Source organism: Aspergillus pseudoviridinutans, assembly GCF_018340605.1.
Source record: "Aspergillus pseudoviridinutans IFM 55266 DNA, scaffold_5, whole genome shotgun sequence".
In the NCBI taxonomy this organism is placed as follows: domain Eukaryota; kingdom Fungi; phylum Ascomycota; class Eurotiomycetes; order Eurotiales; family Aspergillaceae; genus Aspergillus; species Aspergillus pseudoviridinutans.
The window spans coordinates 2,595,433-2,618,500 of record NW_025091285.1 but is presented as its reverse complement, the minus strand read 5'-3'; the positions used below and the strand labels follow the sequence as shown (position 1 = coordinate 2,618,500).

At 49.3% G+C, this 23,068-nt stretch overlaps 4 protein-coding genes across 4 annotated transcripts; all 4 read right to left on the bottom strand.

Moving 5' to 3' along the window:
* Nucleotides 1-411: 411 nt before the first annotated feature.
* Asppvi_007963 (histone H4) lies at nucleotides 412-954 on the bottom strand (the record flags this gene model as incomplete). The annotated part of the gene is made up of 2 exons (XM_043303846.1): nucleotides 412-713; nucleotides 945-954. 2 exons carry the CDS (start codon nucleotides 952-954, stop codon nucleotides 412-414), a joined length of 312 nt encoding a protein of 103 aa, XP_043159781.1.
* A 1,685-nt stretch (nucleotides 955-2,639) lies between these two features.
* On the bottom strand, nucleotides 2,640-4,763 carry Asppvi_007962 (protein phosphatase regulator GAC1; the record flags this gene model as incomplete). The annotated part of the gene is made up of 1 exon (XM_043303845.1): nucleotides 2,640-4,763. The coding sequence occupies one exon, from the start codon at nucleotides 4,761-4,763 to the stop codon at nucleotides 2,640-2,642; it is 2,124 nt and encodes a 707-aa protein (XP_043159780.1).
* A 9,127-nt stretch (nucleotides 4,764-13,890) lies between these two features.
* On the bottom strand, nucleotides 13,891-18,522 carry Asppvi_007961 (uncharacterized protein; the record flags this gene model as incomplete). The annotated part of the gene is made up of 1 exon (XM_043303844.1): nucleotides 13,891-18,522. The coding sequence occupies one exon, from the start codon at nucleotides 18,520-18,522 to the stop codon at nucleotides 13,891-13,893; it is 4,632 nt and encodes a 1,543-aa protein (XP_043159779.1).
* Nucleotides 18,523-21,698: 3,176 nt separating this feature from the next.
* Nucleotides 21,699-22,604, bottom strand: Asppvi_007960 (SAP domain-containing protein; the record flags this gene model as incomplete). The annotated part of the gene is made up of 1 exon (XM_043303843.1): nucleotides 21,699-22,604. The coding sequence occupies one exon, from the start codon at nucleotides 22,602-22,604 to the stop codon at nucleotides 21,699-21,701; it is 906 nt and encodes a 301-aa protein (XP_043159778.1).
* Between the last annotated feature and the right edge of the window lie 464 nt (nucleotides 22,605-23,068).

Sequence of the window (23,068 nt, the reverse complement as noted above, 5' to 3'; positions counted from 1 at the left end):
TGATCTGTTTTGAATCTTTTCCATGGCATGCTACACTATCTTACAGACTCAGGACAATTCATCCCCAGTAAAATTGATTGTATTCTCTAGCTCTAGAGAGCAGGGAATCCACAATTGACTGCAGTTAAAAAAAGACCCAAACCAGCCGGTCATCCAAGCCCATATGATAAAACCAGCAGAAGATTGTCAAGCTCAAACTAGCCCATTCCAAACCCCATTGAAACCCCATAATAAACCTCAAAGATTCAGGAAAACATCACAGCATAAACGCATTAATGTCAATATACAAGTCTCCGGGCTTTCCACCGTCAACGGTCACCAAACACTCAACCAGACACAGCAAGCGGTCCGAGAAGCCAGGTGAATCGGAGCCGGGACTCGATGTGATGACGAATAGCAAAGCGTAAACGTTTAGCCACCGAAACCGTAGAGGGTACGGCCCTGGCGCTTGAGGGCATAGACGACATCGAGTGAGGTGACGGTCTTGCGCTTGGCGTGTTCCGTGTAGGTGACGGCATCACGGATGACCGACTCGAGGAAGGACTTGAGGACACCACGGGTCTCCTCGTAGATCATGGCGGAGATACGCTTGACACCACCACGACGGGCGAGACGGCGGATAGCGGGTTTGGTAATGCCCTGGATGTTGTCACGCAAGATCTTACGGTGACGCTTGGCGCCACCCTTGCCGAGACCCTTGCCTCCTTTTCCACCTGTAGGACATGATAGTTAGTCACTATGGTCTTTATAAAAAATTAGAGATAGCAAATGGCTGTCCATATGGAGGTGAGAGAGATCGGGGAGGATTGCACGTTGGCCTGGGGCAGTGACATTATGTCACGTGTACAGCCGCGTATCATCATTACCCATCTCAACGCGGAAGCCATCAACAACCAAGGATGATAAGAGACCACGGCGAAAAACATATCAAGTATAATACTTACGTCCAGTCATATTGTAAAATAAAATCCAAAGATGAGATGATAAGAAAATAGATGAAAAGTTGATGAAAACGACCCGCGGAGTTGATGAGAAATGTGGCGCGTCGCTGGCTGGATTGAGTAGTAGTAAAAAGGAAGAAAATAAGAGCGAGTTAAGAAGCAGGGGCGAAGGAGGCGTATTCTTAAATAGGTCTTCGGGGCGGTCAGCAAGCGACAGCGTGATTTTTCGCGGTCTCAGTGAATGACTAAGCCCAGGGGGTGATCTGGAAGGGTCAAAAAGCAATGAGAGGAGATGATTGGCGGGTGGCGGATGGGAAAAAGGGTGTTATGAACGGCTGCTTTCAAGCCCATGTTTCTGCCGTTGGTTTTTGGCGCATTTTTGCCGCTATGAACCAGCGTCGCGGGGCACTAGGCGGGTATAGTCACGTGATGGCTTGGCAGCACACCTTATCACCAACGTCAAGTTTCTCGCAAGGTATCGATCTACAAGGGCAGTTGTACGTCGGAGAAAAGTATGGAGATGCATAGTCAATGCGCATTATCGATTCTGTTTGTTACCTGAATCAAGTCATCTCCTGCGTTTACTCGCTCATAGTACAATCGAGAGTTAACCAACAATCACTCCAGGATCGAGCAAGTCGGGGGTCCTACCTTCCGACACCCCACATCTAGCTGCGGCCTCTCCTAATTATGTCGAGGGCAATCCTTCACTCATACATCTCACCCAAGCAGCGCGGTCGAAGAAGACATTCGATTTAAGAATTTCGAAATAGCCGTTGACAGCGACCTTTAAAGAGAGTCGACTAACTTTCGATAGAGGGACATCTTCATCGAAGTTACGTAGTGATCGAACATACCATCAGCAGCTAGACACGCTCGGTTTTGCGTCAACTACAAATTAAAGGCTTGAATCAGAAGTAATAAGAGTGTGATGAATGTATTGAGAATTGTCGTTGCCTCCACATATCATACCAGAACTACCCACATGTGGCAGACAATACAAGAAAGGCATTGTTACCCGCCCAGAGAGCCGTAGCAAAGGCGGCAAAATATAGCACAACACCCCAAACTCCATGCAAACTCAACCAAAGTTGAGCAATATTCATGAACAACAGCGTAAACTGTGTGGAAACTTTTCCTGATTGCAAATGCTTCGTCTCATAGAATGCTGTCAAGCAGACTACCAGACTACTATGCAGGAACAAACGCAGAGAAGAAAATTCGTATCATCGTACTCGTGAAACAAATCAAGACGGATATCAAAAAGACCACACTGAGCACAATCATGCATGAACGTAACTTGCTTTCCACCATAATCATTGCGTCGTGGAAAAGAGGATAAAAAAAGCAAGTACAAGGCTCTTCCCCGCGGTTTATGGTACATCGCAAAGGGAAAGGCCTCAATACTTGACATGAGCACCAGAGTAAAGAAAAGGCAAAAGGGAGTATTAAAACCAGGTTAACAAGCCATAGTTGCTATACGCGATGGCGACAATAGGTCCGCTGATAATTCAGCAAACAGCTGATTGGGTAGAGAAATGATGGGTTGAGGAAGGGTTGGTGAATGTATCCCTCGAATAAATCGTGTCAAGAGTGGGTATCAGAGTACTGTGCGACCTTCAACCATAGTGTGAGAAGAGGTACACTGACGGTGAAGATGGACCCAATTTATTTATCGGTAGTCATGGAAGAGCAAACTCACCCTCTGATGACTGCCGGGGTCTGAGTCTCTTTCAAGAAGCTGCTCTGCATGTGAGGGTGATGAGCATAGTCGAAATGGGTTGGCGATGATGAAGCTGCACGGGGGCTTGAGCTGACGGGGCTAGCAGACGACGAGCGGCTATTCCCATAGTCGATGCCCAAGATCTCAGTCGCACGCGGTGAGAGAGGAGGCGACAAGGATTGTGCGGGGGAGGTGCTGGATGTGCTCGAAGAATCGGGATGTGAAATCCCGTTGTTAAGCGAGTCGTTGGTGCCACTAGAGCCCTTCGAGGATCCATAGAAACAGAACTTGTCCACGAGTTCTTTGTACACGGATGAATCATGGTGGGGTTTGCTGGACAAGAGGGATGAGGGCTTGACGTGTTCCGAGTGTGCAACTTGCGAGCTGACCTCGCTGACTGCAGACGCCTTCTTAACATGTAGACCTTCAGTCAGGACACGGTCGCCGTTTACAGGGTCAGACTTGGTAGTGTCGGACTTTGCTCGAGCGGTCAGAGTCGTGCGATCATGAGTTGGCTTGGTCCTCATGACGGCGGACAGTGAGGCCCCAAAATCATAGCGATTACCGAATGCTTGTCGTGCTTGCTTCTCGCGGGCAGCAGACATTCTGTGAACCTCCTTCAACAGATCCTCGGATGAAGATTCCTCTTTCAATGTCTTCTTGGGACGACCAAAGGATAAATAATCGTTCATATCCTCATAAAAATCATCGAGCGAGGAAGGCATCGAAGGACGGCTGTTGACGCCGGCAAAGCTCTTGCTGCGAGGAAGAGCTGGGCGCGAGCCAGCGGCGGACGGGCTCCGCGGCTCAGGTCGTGGTCGGGGGATACGAACGAAGTTGACTTGGTAATTCATAAAGTTGTTGTTGTCCCAGAATTCCTGCCCAGCCACGCTATAGCGGATGCAGACAAACATAGTTTTCTGTTCCAAGTTTGCATGGTCAGTGAGCTTGATGCTGAAGGTAAACCGGTCATAGCCGTCATGAGCTTGCTTCCGACGGACATCGTCACTGTATTCCGCGGTAACTTCAGAGACTGTCTTCCAGTAGTCGAAGGTGAAGCGAGCTGCAACGTGCTTCTGAAAAGCCAGATTGGCAACTGCCACCACGCCAACCAATGTATCCTTGTCCGATGATAGAAATAGTCGTTCAAGTCGCACCCTTTGAAGAGCTCGAGAGGAAAGATCCTTGGGGAAGTTTGAAAGTCGAATATCCCACTCGAAAGAAGGTGCCTCAAAGGGAAATTCCCCTTCGTTGCTATAGTCCTCCACAGGAGACGTGTTGGCACTGACCGCCTGTGGCTTGTCCAACTGCAAGAAATGACGAATGTGTTCGAGCTGAGAGTCAAAATGCACCGCCTTGGCGTATGTGGGGGTACCCGGCATGCTAGATGGCCTCCGCCGTGCCGACGGAGGGCGAAGAGCGGGTCTCACAAGTTCTCCTGACTTCTTTCGCACCATAGGCTGCTTCCTCTGGGGCTCATCGTCCCTCTCACTCTCTTCCGGTGAGCTGGTCAAAGCTTCTTCATTCTTGTGGGAGATAGAGCTTTCGGTTACCGACCGAGAGTGTGAGATTTTGCGAGCCTCCTTGGTGAGTGGTGGACGAGAAGACTCCTGCGGTGCTATACTTGACGATGACTTCTCTCGTGCTGCTTCCCTTTCCGGAGAAGGCGTCCGTCGCTGCTCAATGGACCTCACGGCCGCCTCGAGTTCCTCCAGCTTCAGTGCATCCCGGTGCTGATGCGTCAACTCTTCATCACTTGAGTTCAGAGCCGACTCTGGTGGAGATATTACCGCCCCTGGAGGAATCATGGCATCGCTTATCGGAGGCGGGGATTGCCGGACACTAGCCAGAGTGTCGACAACATGGTTAGCCTTAAGAGGACGATTGTCAGCAGCTGGGAAGACAAAGGCCTTGCTGCTCGACGGGCTCCTTCTGTGCCTGCGAACATAAGCCGTAGATGAGTAGGAACGTGGAAGGTGCGGACGCCCAGCTTTAGAAGCGACGGTGGGTGGTGAGCTGGGACAAGAGTGAGAAATGGGTTGAGAGTGTTCGATGTGCTGCGCAGAAGGCGACGACTTCAACGGCGCAGTGTATGGCATCCGGCCGGACTTGTGTGGCTAGACACAAGATACAGGCTGATGGTAGAGAGGTCTGAATGGAACAAGCTGAAGAAACAGCGTGAAGAGAGCAACCTTGATCCACAGACGAAGAGATCAAAGGATGAGTCGTTCAAAGAAACGGCCCCTGTAAATACAATCTGACCGAGAGTTAGTCAGGGACGAATTGCCTTTGTCAAGACTGTATAAAATCAGGACAGTGGCAATGGCCTCTATCTGATGTGCAACCTCACACCAGAGGGGGATGACGGTGTCAAGCGGGTAGGTCGTTGCCGAGATGAAATGATCTGGCTCAGTGAAGAAAAGAGAGGAACCGGACAGAAAACTGGGAGATATTGGAGGTGAAAGGGCGTTTGCATTATCAGTAGAAGGAGCGTTGGAGCGCAGTCATGTCACTGTCCGGACCAGAGAGGTAATGAAGGTATCACGGTACGAATGCTCGAGTGACACAAAAGAGGAATCAGGACAAAATAGGATTTGAGAAAAGGATCACCGCCATTTAACGTTTTCTGAAGATAGCGAAAGGAAAGGAAACAATGGCGAAAAGTGTGTAGCATTGACATTGCACGATTGCGAGCTGCATGTACATACCTTGTGGACTCGACATCTAGCGGAGAGGCAAAATTGGTGAACAAGAGGACGGCCGGAAGTTGTAGGAAGACAACTGGAGCAGATGGGAGGAACACTGGAACTTTAAAGTTTTACAGGGCCATGAAAAAAAAAAAAGAACGAGGCGCAAACCGATAACGGACCACCCCAATGCTGTGTGAGGATAGGAAGGACAAGAATTAAGGTAGAGAGAAGAATGGCAAAGATAGATAGCGTAATGGAGGGGGAGGAAAGTATATGAGAGGCGAAGAAAGAATGAGTGATAATCGAAGAAGAGGGAGCCGCAGTAATAATGATAAAAGGTCCTAGTGCAGGCGCAATAAACAGGAATGACAGCAATTGATAAGAAGAGCAGATCCTCAGTCTACTAAGGTTAGATGTAGACTACCACCTACGGTCCAGAAGAAAAAAGAACCCAGAAAATCCGGTATCTAAAACATCAGCCTCTCGCGAACCAAAGGACTAATCAATGTAGGAATAGAAGTGGAGGCAAAATTGATTAAGGGGAGATGTCCTAAGCGTTCAGACTACAGTATGGAGTAGTAGCATTGCATCTTTTAGTTTGCTTTCTGATCTGCTTTGACTTCATTTTTTTTATTCATCTTTATTATTGTACGATGATAAAGAGAAGGGGGGAAAAATTCTATCCGCCATGACCGTTGAATAAAGCGAGGAAGTCGGCCAAGCATGTACCTAGAAGGTACTACTGCACATTCATAGTTGCCGCAGCGCCCGGAAAAGGAGGACAGATGAGGTGATGATGGGAAGATGGTGTATTATTGGTAATTACAGGCGAACTTTAAAGAACGATCGAACGGTCTGGGACAGTGGAACGATCCCCAGAAGGCCCAGTCAATGCGTTCCGTTCAGATAGGTGGAGCCATGGCTATCTGTCGGGGAGCCTTGGACTCCGGGTGTCGCGAGGGTAAGTTGTTGTATGACTGTATGACTATGACTATGACTTTTTCCTTTGCCATCCTGGTCGCTCTGACATCCAGTGGTTTGACAATTACACCAAAACCATGGGCATCCATCAAAAAAGAAAGAAGTCTGATAAGTTAACTGCTTTATTAATAATCAAGCGGTAATGCTGTTTGATAATGAATAGGTAGTCTGTATGCATATTTAATACCTGGTCACATAGGTAATCTCGTTTCTTCTCGAGTGTAGTCTGAGTATGTAAGTAGGTATCTATATGTGGCTTGGTGGAGGACAGGTGATCGTCAAGCCTGCATGTTCGGAGTATTGTGGTCCACTTTGTAGATATACATCCCATTGCATACATACGTAGGTATCAATGTATGTCTACTACTGGAATGCCAGAAATCAAGGAACGAGCGTCCTCCTTTGGCAACCGACTGAACTGACTATCCATCATCGCATCTGCGCATCTCGATATCAAGAATCTCCGATCTGGGGATCAATTTATTACTGCAATGTGTTTCCTTTCTACTCTTCTCTTCTTATGATTCCTGGCAGAAGAGGGGTTGACAAGAGAAGCGCTGAACCAGAAAAACGTCAATTCTGAAACTCCACGTTCAGGAGACCCCCGGCCCAGGCCCAGATGTCCCAAATAGGTGGTACCTCCTTTGGAGTATATACTTGGAAGATACACTCCGGAGTACGGTATAAGATGATGAGATGATGTACTCCGCTGTCAACAAGTAGTAGTAGCTATCTAGTAGTACGAAGCTCTCCACCCCCACTCGCCATAGGAGCAAGAAATGTGGTAGAACGCTAGCAAGTAGCCCCGAATTAGCGCCAGCCTCCCGTTCGCCACCACCAACCAGAAACAACAGAAGCTCCTTCCACAGTGGTCTCGGCAGGTCTAGATACTCTCTGCGTCGAAAATGTTGGGAGAAAGAAGTGTCGTTGTCCTTGACATCCGTTCTTTGATATTTAAAAATCGAGGTCTACTGTACGGAGTAATCCTATCAACTGCAAAGGAGACGCGAAGTATAGTATTTACTGATGATTTTGGCCCCTGGAATAACTCTTCTATCGGGGAGTGCACGTTCAATTTCGATTCTCCGCATCACCAACGGCCAGAATCAATAATATATGTGCTACMACTGTCTTGTCGAACAGGAAGTATTTCCCCATCCCACTTTCAGCTTCAGGCCCACCAGGGACACAATTCAATTGTAAGACTTGTCCATTTACTAGATTGAGAACTCTGGTGAGGATTCTGATAGCCGATGCTCTTGAAACAAAACCCTGTTTTCCCGGTTTTCTATTCGATCAATACGAAACTGCATCGTATCCATCACTTCCGAACTGCCCGGACTGTGGGGGTTTGCTTTTACGGGATGGATATGCCAGGAGTCCAAGCAGGGACTGACTCTGGTAGGATGGTAATGAGTACACACCTTTGCGTAACATTTTAGAGCTCACGACGAAGGTTTGTGCTATTATACAGACTATTCTGTACACTACAAAGAGTGCTAATTTCAAAGATCGTAAATCACAACAATATTAATGACGACAATATAATGACCCTAATTAATAATGAGTGGAAATATAGAGATGTACCTAGCGTTGAGGGGGGAAATGCCAACAAGATTTTCCTTGGAAATGGTTCTAGTCTGACGTCAGGATCCTGGTCCAAACTTCCAAGACTTCCTTGATCCAACCACTTATTTGACGAAGAGTCAAAACCTTGGCAGTTTGACTTTTTCTACCTGGGTGGTACGTTGAATCATTGGACGTTGCCTGTGCATGTACACCCAGCATGCACGGACATTGTGGCTGCAGCTCTTCCTTGGCTATTGGGCTAGGCCATTGACAGGGTTCTGGGTTGTCTCACTTTGCAAGCTTCGAAACTCCATCACATCATCCATCGATTTTTGGTTACAGCTTTTACCTCGTCGGAAGGTTCTATCTGAGTAATAATTATACAGCATATACCAACACGAAAGGTGTTGATCAAATTTCTGTCTGCTAAATAACACAATTTGTTACTTAATCGTAGAATATTTAACGGCTAGAAGTACCTCTCTATTTTGCGGCTTTCATGGATATATCCGATCCTTCAACTACAACTGCTAGTGCTCAGCGATATCGTCGTCGACTGTCGGAAATGAACAACCATCTCCTATTGCTATGGCGTGGCCTATGAACTTTTGAGTTCGCTACTCTGTAGGTGAGTACGGAGTACTAACTTCGAACATTCTTCATATTTCATACATGTCTCATCGGGCGCCTCTGGTGGTCATGGGTATCTATTTAATTTCTGTATCTATATTTAATAATGCTTCGTGTTGGGGGATCAGCGCACGGCTCGTTGGCGCTTGTCTGACTTTCAATCGCATAACTTCACTTCTTATCAGTAGGGAATATCTGTAAGGTAGTATATACAGGCTTCGCTTGCATGATTAGCGCAGCAGAGTTTTATTCGCCACAGTGGCACTCATTCCCAACAACTTCGCCTATCACTTCAAAGACTAATCGCATATATCAACAGCAAAGCTTTAGTCAAAACTTTTGATACTAGGTACTACTCATTATCAATCGGAAGAGCTTACCTTGCTTGAAAAAGACCATTATGTTGAGCTCCGGTGGTCTTGGCTACGTATTTCCGCGATCAGTCCTCTCCGCAAGGACCTCTTCCCTACCGCTACTCTTCTGCAGGCAGAAAACACTTGCCCCCCCTCGCGTTATTGAACTTTGAGAGAGATTGAGTTACTGATAGTCTGATAGGCCTTTGTGGTATCAATCAGACCCATGGTTCCCACAGGACAACTCAAAATCTTTGTAACTGTCCGCTCATGCTAACGGCGCAAGGTGAAAAATTCGAGCCCACATCAAACTGCACGTTCTCAATCTTCGATCACACAATGATCGACTCCTTGACTCCGGACTCCAAAGCTCCAGACTCCAGACATCTCGGATACCTTTTACCGTGCGAATAAGCTAGGAGTCTAGATGCGGTGTTGACCCCTCCCAAGAAGACCACGGACACTGGTCTGGTTGTATGAGACCACTGTTAGACATGGGCGGTACCTCCCGATCGTGGAAAGTTTCGGCTCAGCCATGTTGAAGGACTGATTGGTTCGCTGGACATTATTCAGTCGCATTATCAATATGGAGGTTCGCTATCTTGAGGTGACCCGTTGTTGGACGCCCGAGCGGGTACCCGGCGTGACGCCGTCCGATGGTTGTGTTAGACCCTCTTGTGCTCCACTCCACCTCTTTCTTCAGTGGACCCAGGTATCTAGACAACACTGATACCCTCTTGACACCACAACTATGTTCGGGCCGTCAGTGCTTCTCCTCTCTTGATCCTGACTAATTGATTGACATCCCATCTAAGCTCTGGATCTGTCTTCCGAGCTCTGATACTTTCGCTTCGCACAGCACGGACACTGCGCAAAACCCACGTCTCCAGACTTCTCTTTGACTTTGCACTAATGCCAAGGAGGGACGCTTCGGTGGAGGCGGTATGCTTTCGCTCTGCAATCTGCATGTCTGGGTTCCCTTGAAAGCAGTGCAACCTACGCACTCTTCTCCATCACTCTATGGATAATCCGTATGCGGCGTGCAAGGGCTCAAATCTGCAAGCGGTCAGAGTTTTTCTCTTTGGACCTTATCTGAGTTTTCTCTCTCCCCTCTCGGGGCGCCGAACTGGATGTGCTTACGCCGAGCTCGCCCTCTCCAGAAGCTCAAACTCAATGACTACAGTGCGTTGCTGTTGTCTGTGCTCTCACTCGACGGAGAACTACCCCGATCTTGTCCCCGGTCAGCACTTTGTGGAGCCTGGGGGGGTGAATATGTCGATAAGTTAATGCCAGCTTTCCGAAATCGGTGGATTCTGTGCCGCCTCTCTGATAGGCCTGGAACGTGGGCAGCTCCACCGGCTGTTTGCCGCAGAGGATGGGCTTTATCATGGCCAGTCCCGCCCAACTCTCTTCGTAGCAACTACGAGGCTACCAGCGAGTCAGCAAGTGCAGATGTTGGTGACTGATGCGCATGTTCTCCAGGCGTCAGTTGAGTGACCCCATGGGGAAAAATTTTGTTCTCGGGAATAACCATTTGCATACGGCTTCACAATGATAAGACCATTTCTATGCGCTCTAGGAAACTTATTGTTAATCAACATGCCAGCAGTATTCAAGCTAAAGTGAAAGGTTGCGAAACACGGGTACGCAGTGTATCCGAGGAGATACTCTGTCAAATCAGTTTGTTCTCCAATATTTGACGTTCCTAGACAGCAACGCTCGGTTACGTATGCTCCAATCGTTGTCTCTACTGACAGCCAAGCTTGCGCCTTCGCCTCCTCTACCTGGTTCGCGCAATGCTCGGGCATGACAGCTGAGCTTCGTGATAGTGAAGAAGACCCCGGCGACATGGGAGAATGTATGCATAGATCTGCATCAGCGGGTACAAATTGATCTTGCTCCCTGCCTCCTGACATTGATGACGACTAGGTGCTAACACGAAGGGAGAAGAAATTGTATACAAACCTATCTGTAGTACGGATGCTGTACCTGGAGAACAACCACCAGCCACAGCGGTCCTAAAAAAAACAATACATTTTAGATACCCTTAGCTACAAATCTTTCCTCCCTACCAACAGAAGCCTGCGCAATCAGAGGACATAATTTTGGACAGCTACCAGCGACGCCCCACTTACAGCAGCATCGATGGACGGCCAGAACAGACCGTGCTGCGGGTGAGGCAGTAGTGGGGAGCTTACATGCTGCTCTAGTGCGCTGCAGCGATGCAGTAGACTGAGGCCAAAGCACACTCGAGCTTAGTGGATGCTCATTTTAGAGGCAGTAATGTTCCATGCTGATAGGACTGGTATTCTGATTATAGGCAGTTGAGTGGTAACCATGATCGAACTATTTTAATTTTGCATGCAGGCTGAAACCGACTAACTACTAAGGTACTGGCCAGTTACTTTCTTTCCCTTGCCCAAGTCTGTTTCGATTCTGCATACAACGAATAATATTGCAGCAACGATGCACAGACATCTGTTTTGGAGGCTGGATTCCTTACCAATATTCAAGACAGCTATACAGCTATACAGCTATCTGCTATATTCGGATATCCGTGCGACCTACCCTGGGATGTACTACGGATCAATCGGGATCACCAAATATGTCCATTATTGCATGGATGAGAAATACATCCAACCAGTGAAACCGCATCCTCGTCTAATCTCCCACGACATCGTCTATTGCAATGGCTGCGACACGAATGACCTCGTTCCTTGGGTCTCTCTTCATCCCTACCTGTCTATCCATGCAGCATGAAGATAGTTGTACAGGACACATGACCCCTGACAAACATCAGACATGCGTCCATGATCCACCTGTCTCTACAGCTTCTGCATTGTCTCCTCATCCTCGTTGTTTCACTCGACCCCGCGACGCCTCCACCTTGGCCTTCCTCAACGCCATCAGTCTCCTATTAGTCCGGATCCCCAAAGCTCCGATATGACAGCCCTGGCTGTCTGTTCAACTGGACCGGGCGTGTCTAGTACAAAGCATATCTCGAAGTTCACGATCCTTACGGGCTGTCAATGTGAATCAAGGGGCCATCGCTGTTTTGCACAGATCCGAGCGCGCAGAAACCCCGGGAGGGGCTTGTCCTTCCCCTCTCTGCCAGCGACGCCAGCCTAGGTTCCCAATGACCATCTCCTGTGTTCTCCGGGCACCAATAGACGACAGGTCGGAGTTCCCACGGACGAGAAGGTCTGGATCTGGTTCATCTCTTACCCGTCACCAATCCAGATATACATTCACGGACGGGTTTGTATCACTTTCCTCCGCTCGGCAGGTACATCGCCGGTCCGTTATACTTACATCTCTGGACCAATATGGCTGTTGCGATATTGTCCCAATAACATCAACAGCCTGTCGATGGCACAATGATATGCATAGGAAGTATGCAAGGCAGCCGAGTCTGCAACATCCAGCCACGATAATCCGCCAGGTGCAATGAGCGAGTGCGGGGTGCAGCAGTGCGCAACCTCCCTGTCCTCTGCCAACTCAGCGTCGCCCATGATCACGGCCACGGTGACCGCCATAGCAGTCCCAAACTCAAGCGCACGGCCCTTTCAGTCGAGATAGGCATCAGTTCAAACACTGACTCTTCACCTCCGTATTCAATATCAAACCCATCCTCAACCCCGCATGTGATGGCTGCTTCTGCAGACATCAGGTATGCGTCGGCTAACGCTCAGCAGATACGGAGTAGAACACGGTCAAAATCCAGAGTTCTCCCCATACTACGACAGTCACAGTCACAGACACTCTGTACAGAGTACAGAGTACATCGGTACAAGATATCTACATGATAGAATCAACAGCCACTAAGAAGTACGATCTACACCGCCATCTCAACGTTCCTCGGTGGCTGATATCCGCGTTGTCCATTGGCCGCTGGACCGCCGACAAGATATAAACTTCCAACCTCGATCGCACCTCCCTAGAATGGACGCGCGGAAGGTATCCTCGCCATCGCAATCGCCACTGGCCTTGTCTTGAAACTCGCGTCGTCGAACATGCCTCCGCGTCTGCAAGACATGTAGTACACGACGTAGATGTAAATGTATATCTCGCCATCGACATAAGTAATATCAGACTCGCCACAGACGCAAGAATTGTGGTGGCAATCGCAATTGTAACGGCAACGGCGACAGTGACAGCGACATGATTGCACTCGGACAATAGTAACAAAGATAGAAACAGGTCCACATCCATCCACACCGTGCGATCTAGCCAACCTCGCCACTTCCCTCAGGGGCAGAGAATAATTTTGTACCTATACACAGACTCGCGTTTCCGTTTCAGGTAGTACCTGCCCATACCCATACCGAGCGCTGAAGGGGCAACTGCGACTTTCAGTTCGCAATTACTCTCTCTCTTTCTGCAGTAGAATGGCCTGTCTCAGGTGCTTTAAGCGACGACGCAGAAGCGAATCATGTATCCAAGAGCAGCCGGATTCGATATGGGCCTGAGAATTGGCATGTAGGACATTGTACTCCGGTCATCTGAGGGGTCGGTTGAAACCCGACTACTACGTGGAGGCAGCTAGCATCGCTGGCGAAATGTGAAGTCAATAGGAGTATGATATCAAGACCAAATTAGATCCTTCATTAGATATATCTCGTGCCTAACCATATGTGCTACAAAACAGAGAACCTCCAGGGTATAGTGGTAGACGAGAGATAAAAGAAACAAAATCTATCCATCCAAAGACCAGCTTTGTGATGATAGACAAGAAGAAAGTAAACAGAAGCAGAGAAACAGCAAATGGTTCATACAGCCGCCAATATACGCGATGCAAATGCAAGCAATAGGTCGCCCTATATCAAGTGTAACAAGACAGTCTGTTTTGTCTTTCCGCATACCTGCCACCGATGAATGATAACTGGATATTAAACAGATATTGTCGCAAGAAACATGCACGTCGTATCAAAAATCAGGTCGTTCATCACAATCATTTTCGTAAGTCATCATCAGTGTCGTTATCATCGGCTCGTGAGGATAAATCAAACACTTGCAGTCCGCCGTTTCACCTCACTAGGCTTTTGTGCGTATGCAATCAACAGCCGGAATCCTGTGCCTCGTTTCTGACACTCACGGAGAACCCGCTTGTCGGCCCAGATACTGGACGCGGTATCCCCGTTCGGCAGAACTGGGATCTCATAACATCTCGTGTACCACCAGCGCCCGACTTTAGCGACAATCTTCCGTATTGACTCGTCGTTGGAGGGAGAGGGGGAGGGATCGGAGAGTAGGTCTCCAAGAGACAAGTCCGTGTCGTTGGATGGCGATTTGCCATGTACTTTCGGTTGTTGAGCGCTCGTCGAGGAACTTGTCAGAGCTGAGAACGCAGTAGATGGCGTACCCGTGGCAACAGACGTGGAGGGATTTGAAGATGAAGTGGAGGAAGATGAGGCGGAAGATCTGACAATCACCCCCGTCACCGGAATCCGCACAATGCAGCGCCGCAAACTATCGAACCCTTGTAGTCCCAGCAGCTTCTGCAGGTTGTCACTCGCAGGCTTCAAACTGATATTGGCGTCAGACAAGTATGTCTTCTCCTTGAGCATCCTCACGGCTTTGCGGGTCCGAATTCCCATGTTCACCATGTCCAGATCTAGCACACTCATCTCCACATAACCCCCAGGTCGAAGCACGCGCTTGCATTCTGACACAATGTTGTTCTGGACACTTTCAGAACATGCAGATGGAAATCGCAAGACGGTGACCGTAAAATAGCTCTTTGCGAAAGGAAACGGTTGTTCTAAGCTGGACTGGTGAACCGTATGATGGTTCGTTGGTGGTTGCCAAGCAGCTGGATGCTTCAATGTAGTTTTCGCGGGACCGTTGGTCAGGCAGTAGATGTCGGCATTTGGGTAGGTGAGGGCGCAATAAAATGACCAGTCATCATTTCCCAGACCATCGATGACGAGAATCCGCTCTTGCTCGCCCGTCCTAACATGATTATGCGCAGGACTAAAGAGTACCCTTCCAAACGACAGCCAACGGCTTGTCATAAGAGATCCTGAGCGTATGTTGGTCTGGGCGGTTGGTCCCTCTCTATCGCGCTCGGCAATGTCAAACAGAATGGTATTCCGTTGCCGGCAAGTCTCGAATGTCTCGGACAAGTCCAGTGAAGACGAGCTGAGGAAGGCTGCTTGTTGCTCAACAGGTGCAAGTGAGGCTGAGTTGTCATCTACCTTCTCACTGCTTGTTCGCCTTCCATCTTGATCATAACAGTAGCTAGCAATGATGTCACTGAACGAAGGTTGGGAAGAAGGGGCAATGGAAGAGTGGAGAGCCGAGACTATCGCGGAACGCCGCAAATGAAATGAGCCATCACTTGGTTGAGGTGATGAAGGAGTGAGAGCCACAGTCGGAGTGTCGACGAGAACAACAGGAGAGTGTCTACTGGCATTCGTATTCCCGTTCATCTCTGCTTGAAGTGCCTTGCTGGCCATGGTGGCCATTTCCAGTTTCCCATCCTCGGTGGAATTCCCAGGCAAATCACTTCCTGGAACCTCTGGTGAAAGAACGTGGTCAATAAGATCGTCATACTCTGCCCAGACCTCGTCCTCCGTGGGGTCTGAACCCGGCATCGGAATCACAGCAGTGACAGCAGCCAAAGCTTCAGAACCGCTTGACGTTGAAACACCCGAATCCTTCCTCGGTGAGAACGTTAAGAATTCGTCTTTCGAGTAAGGGCCTGAGATAAGATTGAGAGCAGTAGCTACATCAGGATCACCAAAGGGACGCGTGAGGTCAAATCCAAGACCCAATGGACGACGAGGGGCCTCATTGGACTGAGCTGTGACCGTCGGCTGACTCGAAGTTTGCAATTCGAAAAGATTCTCAGTTGTTGGAGCAGCTATGGACGGAGAATCTGCCATGCTAAAGGGCCTCGAGAACGATTTAAGCGCTGGTTTGTGTTGCCGATCCCTCCTCGAAATCACTTCAGGAATACGGCCGACCGACGCCAACCGTCGTGGGCGTCCATTAGATGTGCTCGCCTTGGAGTTGGGAAGTAAAGGATCCTTGTTGAAATAGACCTTTGGTGAAGCCGGGCGATCTCGACAGAACTCGCCTTGAAGCTTCGGAGGCGATGGAAGCAGGATAGATTGTTGCTTCCTGATATTCAAGGCAGCTGGTATTTCCACTTGTGAGTCCAAATCCTCAATCTCCGTCGKAGGCGACTCCTCAACATGGTTGATGATATCTTCTAGAGGGTCGGAGTCGGCATCCACCAAGGCGTAGTGTGCGACAGGCCGGGATACTAAGGCTGGGGAAACTGTAGCATGGAGCTGAGGAGCGTTGGGAGATACAAGCGGCTCACGAGCTGGTTTCTTCTCCTTTTGTGCGTTTCCATGTCTCTGGAAGAAGCTCCACTTGAATCCTTTGGACTTTTTCTGGGGTGTTTTAGGCTGCTCAGTCGCCGTCCCACTTCCGCTTGACCCTTCGCCGCTCAACGAAAGCGGAGTCTCATCAGGACCCTTCGATGGCCGAGAGAACGCCTGTCCAGATCCAACATTGTTGGCCCTTGCATGGTCTAGTCTGCTAGAGCTTGCAACAGCTTGATGAGATACCTGCAATCTAGCGTGAGTGGAACTGTTCAGATAAGGATTGCGTTGCTCGTTCTCGGCTGTCGGGGCATGTAACGAGTCCGTTGAGTAACCAGCAGAACTCGAACCTGAATACTTGACTAGACTTTGAGCAGATTCGACGCTGAGACCACTCGTACTCTTCCCACTCTGTGTTTTCGTCAACGAGGCACCGTCCATGCCACCACCAGTGATGAAGACAGGCTCTAGACGATCCAGCAGAAAATCATCGAGATCCAGATCTGGTCGACCTCTAACGCTTGTCTTGGTGCTGGAAACCGATCGCGGTGTGCTGCGGTTGGTGCTCGTTGACCTTGCTCTCGTATCGCTGTTGCTGCCGACAGTTGCCTTCCGACCACGCTGTGCATACCTTCCATAACCCTCATGGCCTGTCCCAGCTGCTGGACCCTTGCGGACGTGTCGATCCTCGAGCTTTTGTACTTCCATTTCAGACTTTGACTTCTTTGAAAAGAGACCGTATCGCCGCGATTTTGCGGGGCTCGTCGCATCCTGCTTTGCTTTAGGTTCTTTTGTCAAAGTCCGCGGCGATTTGCGCATTGACTCTGGTGAGCTAGGTATGAGTGAGGGTCGTCGGGCAGAAGACCTTGACTGCAACGAATCGACGGAGGTGGCTGCGGAGACGTTTGAGACCAAATGACTTCTCCCCAACGCGACGGAGCTAGCTCCGGATCCGTGTCTCCTGTGACTCACCACAGCGCCAGGAGGGAGATTGCTACGAATCACGGGTGACGGCTCAAGCTCTAACCGGTGAGTACCCTCTCTACTGGGCCTTGAAGGTACATGCCCTGAACCACTGACCTCGCCTTTCAATGCCGATGCTGTGAGATTCCCGGGATCCCCTGCGGCACAACTTCTTTGCTCCTCGAAAGTTTCTGAATTTTCCGTAAGGTTTGGTCGGGTCATCCTCGGGAGGCTGGATTTTGTCGATGCTTTAAGCGACAGTTGATTTCCAGTAGGCGCAGCAGGCTTTGCGGAACCATCTTTGTTGGGAGGATGGTCGAAATGACTCTTAGTTGACGTTGACAATGTGCTTAACCCTGCGCCAGCGGTCATGCCTGGAAAACCGTCGCCAGCTGAATCCAATGGATCATCTTGTGAGTCGGACTTCTGCATTGTAGGTGAGAAGATGGGGAGTCTAGACTGGGAAGGGCTCGGGTGCCTGAAGCGAGGACCGACCTTCGCGGAATGAATAATCCCAGGGGAATAGGAGGACAGTGAGGTGGGAGTTGAAGTCCTGCTCCATATCCCCGGAGAACCCGAGTATCTTGTCGAGGGGCTGCTAGCCGATGCAATGATCGGGGTCGGAGGAGGTAGATTTTGGGTGTTGACTGTAGTTCGTAAACTAGCGAATTCACTGGGCCCTTGTTCCACTGGTTGTGTCCTTGCTTTGCTTGCAGACTTTGAGTGCGAAGAACTAGGCGATGGCTTGTGTCTCGCTTGTATTGCTTGGTCTGATGACGGCTGGGAAGCAGGAATCGCAACATGATTAGGGGGAGCACCGCTTGGAATGACCACACTTAGTTTCTCAGGTCTCGTCGATGTAGCCTTGAGTCCGTATACCTCGTTCTGCTGACCAATTGTGGGTGCTCTGCGACGCAGCACTTTCCGTGGTCTTTCGCTAGCGGATTCTGAGACGTGGGTCCCCACCGTAGGACTGGCCGGACGTGGCACAGGTTGAGCTTGAGGCGCCAGAATGGAAGGGGATAAAGCTGTTGACGATGATGGATGAGTGTTCGCTCGGGGAAGTAACGACATATGGACACCGCTAGTGGACGAAGTCCGCGAAGCAGCCAAAGAGGCTTGCACTCCGCGAGCTTCTTCTGCATCTGAAAATGAGGATGATCTGCTATTCCTTGCTGTTGGGCCCATTGAGTTCGGAATTTGAACCCTCGAGGGTAGCGCAGAAAGACCATAGGTTCTAGAAGAGGAGTTCCCCACCAGAAATGCCCCGTTTCGACGCTGGGAGGTAGGGTCTTTCAGCCTGGGGATACGACCGCCCTCGGATTTGTACGACGACATGGTGCAACCCGACTTTGATATCCGGCTCCAGTCCGAAGACCAATGTTTCACAATCGAAAGGAAGAGGAGATAGGTATGGAATCATTCCGCCTAGAAGCTGTTCTTCCCAGTAGTATATAAAGCTGCAAAATCGGGGTGTTTTCTGTAAGCATTGATCAAAAGCCGATTACGGTGCCCACACTTACTCCTTCTATTGCATCCTGTTTGACCTCGAAAACAAAAGTAATGTGGCGTTATCCAGTGAATAGGTTGATGAATGCAAACAGACCGCGAGAACAGGGGTATCTACCGCTGGTACGGAATAGGGAAACGACAATATCAAACGCTCAAGCGAAAAGATGCAATACGTCGTACTAATCGCGAAGCTTGCATAAAACAAGAATCGTGATTCAATGTGGTAATAGTTGGTAACGCGACAAGAAGGCCATATGAAGGTATAAAATATAGAACGAACAAAAAAAGGAAAAAGGAAAAAAAATTGTAGATCAAAAGTGAACTGTCAAACTATAGTTGAGCCGATCAGGGCATTGCAGCTGCTTCGCCACAATACCGAGTCACTCGTGGCTAAACTGTCAAACAGGTCGAGCTGGAGCTGCACGAACACGTCAGAGAAGGCAAGAAAGATACGATGAGTGATGAGGAAACTTATGCAAAGGAGACCAGCTGCGTAGGACGAAAATAGGAAAGGAAAAAGAAGAGAACAGAATGACAGTCAGGTAAGAAAGGAGGGGGAAAAATGATATTTGACCTAGGAACAGGGTTCCCCAAGAATTACTGCAAATCTGCTTTTGAAGGGTTTGACCCCGAGAAAGGAGATTTTACAAGCCAATCAGAAGTTCTTTTGTATTACAGAAATTAAGTGGGGGACGAGGAATTTCAATAATGACAGTCGAAGTGCAGTCCATATGGGTAGGCTAGAACAGGTAAATGTGACGCGAATTGTGCGATCGACGTTGGCGTCTATCTTCGAGATCCGATGTGACCAGCACAATCATTGGCGAATGGGTTGCAAATCTTCGCTTTCGAGAAAGCTAAAGTCTCGAATATCCTAAATCTGTCAAGAAGCGGCTTTTTTAGTAGAGCAAATGGAAATTAGTGTAGAGCACTTTATAGCGGTTGGGGACAGGATCGTGCACAGTATCAGGCATTTGGAGGGAAGTATCGAAAAGGGCCCACTTTTGGATCCAGCCCGTTTGCCTTGAGAATTTGTGACATTAATGGGGAGCGCAGTGAGCGGAATGACTTGACAGGTTGAGATGGAGTTGAGTGGCGGAGATAGCGAAATGCTCTTCGTGCTCGCAGTCCTCCTGATCGGGGAATCCTGATCGTAAAGAACATCAGGTAAGTCGCTGGATCAATTCGGTTGGTACGGAGTACCAGCAGAGCAACATAGATGGCTGATCAAATCACAAAAGCGTTGATAATTCTTGCTCGGCCTTGACCGTCATACATCTGGATGATGAACGATGATTGATGAACTTCATCGGACTAGTATCGGACAATTTGGGCGAGTTTCTTTTCTTAGCTGTGGGTGGATATTAGTGTGCAAGTCATGTGGTGGTCACTGACCAGTCTGCGTCTCTGCCACTGTTGGTCTGCCTCGCAGTATCTAGTCTACTACAGCACGAACTAAGAAGATTAGTTATGCCTCAAGGCKTCCCCGGCGAGGCCGATACGGCGTTACCAAAGCCTTGTTGATCATTGGCAAGCTCAAGGGCATGCTCTCAACTGGACGCGCATGGCTCTGCAGAGTAACACAGTTGGACATCTTTACTACTATTCGCACTCCTGGTAACGCTTGCATATGGTAGGAGACCTGCCAATTAACATGGCACGATGATGATGGTGGTGGTTTCCATTCCAGCTGAGACACTTCCCATTATGTTATTATCCCGCCGATTCTGATGTTCTATGGCCTCCCTGCAAGGTTCGCCCCGTCCCTTTTACACAACCATGGATAGGAGAACAAAGGACGAGAAACGGAGAACCCACCTCTAAAAATCATAGTCCACAATTGTAACGGACAATGTCAGAGCATTCGGTTGAACAGTCCTCAAGCCAGCCATTGACAGCGTACAAACGCCATCCGACGAGAGCTGAGGCTTGAAGCCAAATTGGTGGCCCTGCTGATATGGACCTTGATTGGGCTGACACCATCTATGGCTTTGGAATTTTGCACCCGGAATTTGTGGAGTCGCTGAGCCGTGGGGCTTCTTTGATCCGCCGCTAAACGGGCAAGGAAGCGATTTTCGTACTTCTGTGACGACTGTGATTGAACGGGATACTTAACGGACGAACGAGACGCGGGGCAATACCGGTCTATTCACCTGGATTGAGAACGATGGCGAACGAGGGACTTTTAAAATAACCGTATTCGTCAGAAGGAAAAAGCAACAACCTTTTGTAGTGGCCTTGACTTCGGGATGCCAGTGGAGACGGCGGCAATTCAAGCGTGCTCACAGGAGCCGACTTTGAGGTCAAAAAGAAGCCTATCCATATATATGATCACGGGGTTTCCTGTACATTCTTGCAGTTGTTGGTTAGAGTTTAAAAAAGAAAAAGAAATGCATGCAAAGTGGAAAGGAGCAAGACAGAAGACAGAGCTCACGAGATTCTCAAGGCGTTCAATGATACGAGGATTGTGAGGATGGCTTGAAGCCTCGTGCTCTAGGAAGCTGCAAGAGCAGAGAGGCTGCCGATCATCGCGATCATTCGAGATCAGCCGCGTAATTTGATTGTCGAAGGCGCTGCTCTGCTGCAGGAACCACTCGCACTGGCGGACTAGAAATGGGCCTAATGCACTTTTCAGCTGACTCGGTCGGCGCAGCATCTCAAGTCTTCATTTGCCAAGCGGGGGCTGTCTGTCTACTCTCCTTCTAGGTCTTGGATCATGAACGCTGATGTAGAGCATTTGGACAAATGGGCTCTTTAACGCTTTTTCCTTTGATTATTATACACCTTAATGAATCCATGGTACCAATATTCCATATATAGTAATCGAGCCTATTACTTGGTTCTTTACTGCGTCACAATGCCTCAACTTCATCATGAATGAAATAATATTCCACTTGTAGATATTCCCGTAACGCCAGCAAATTGAAAATAAAGAAACCGAAAAAGGGAGGTCGATGATGAAATGGAGTACAGTTTGGATGGAAGTATCAGCATACCCGACACTATGCCGCAGTCGCAAATCGCGTCTTTCTGGCTTCCATGGCCAGACGTTCTTTGTCACTAATGTTACTCTGCTCGCTAGTTTTGCCAGCATTTCCTTCATTCCGGTGATTCTGGTTTCGATTTCCACGGCCCTTTCCCCTGAATTTGCCTCTGCCGCCAACATCACGTCGCTTGCCTCCCCGTGATGCTTGTTCATTATCGCCMCGACCTCTCTTGCGAGACTTCTCTGTCGGGAGAGCTTCGTCCAGACCTTTGACACCGCCCGCAGGAGTAGGCTGAACCGCCGTTCCGAACCGCTTCGCCCTCTCGAGTTGCCTCTCCGCCTCCGCAATTGAAGTCTTGGACTCCTCGGTGATACCAAACTTCTCCGCGCGAGCCTTACGTTTCTTCAACTCCTCCTCCATCTCGGTGATGGGCAGCCCCATAGAATAGTCCGGTGCCGGTTTTTCTTCAGCCGGGGCAGTAGTGGATGGTTCAGCTGGCGCGCCTTCCGTGCCCTCGTGCCCTTGCGCTCCAGTCTCAGCCGATGGTGCTGCGCCCTTCGACTCGACCTTCAAATCGTCCGTAGTAGCGGGGTTGGTGTCGAGTTTCTGATTCGGAACAGCGACCGGGTTGGCGACCGCACCTTTGCCGCCAGCAGCAATGGCAGCTGCGCCAGCCTCAGTAGAAGGCTTCACGGCGGTAGTATCTGCGGTGGGAACATCATCATCTTCCCAGTCGATGACGTCGTCCGCGGCGTCAGTCTTTGCAGTAGGGGCAGGGGCCGATGCGGCGTTGGCTTTGTTTTCGTCGTCTTCCTGGAGGCGAGCGACCATCTCTGCCTTTTTGCCTGTGTGAGGGAGCGAGCGAGATTTGAGAATCTCCACTAGCTCGGCGTTTGTCTTCTTGCTGTAATCAGTGGTCATTTTGAAGGGTGTTGAACGGTGATGGTAGGTGTTGTGTTATTGGGCTCGGACGTCCACGTCGAGGACAGGCGGAACCGAGATCTTGCGCTTAGTGGTGGTAGGTGTAATTGTCACAAATTAGGCAATTGGCATACTGCGCTTAGCAGAGTGAAAATGAGCTAATTAGGTTGATGAAGAAATGACTGAAACAAATCTGGACAGTGAGCTGTCACTAGCTGATAAAGACGCGCTGAAGTTCACGCGCGGTACAGTTAAGCTGTGGCTAGTTTCCAGGGTATAGATCATGTGACTATGACATATCGCGTGGCCTCACATCATTTCCGCCCTGAGATTAGGAATGCTTGCTTCCACACGGAGTCGCCGCAGTCTACGAGCTTAACCGGAACGTCCGAAAAAGTCAACAGCTGAAAGCGAAGAGCTTGGACCCTGGCAGGCTTGGAGCTTCTGACATGGCACCATAGAAG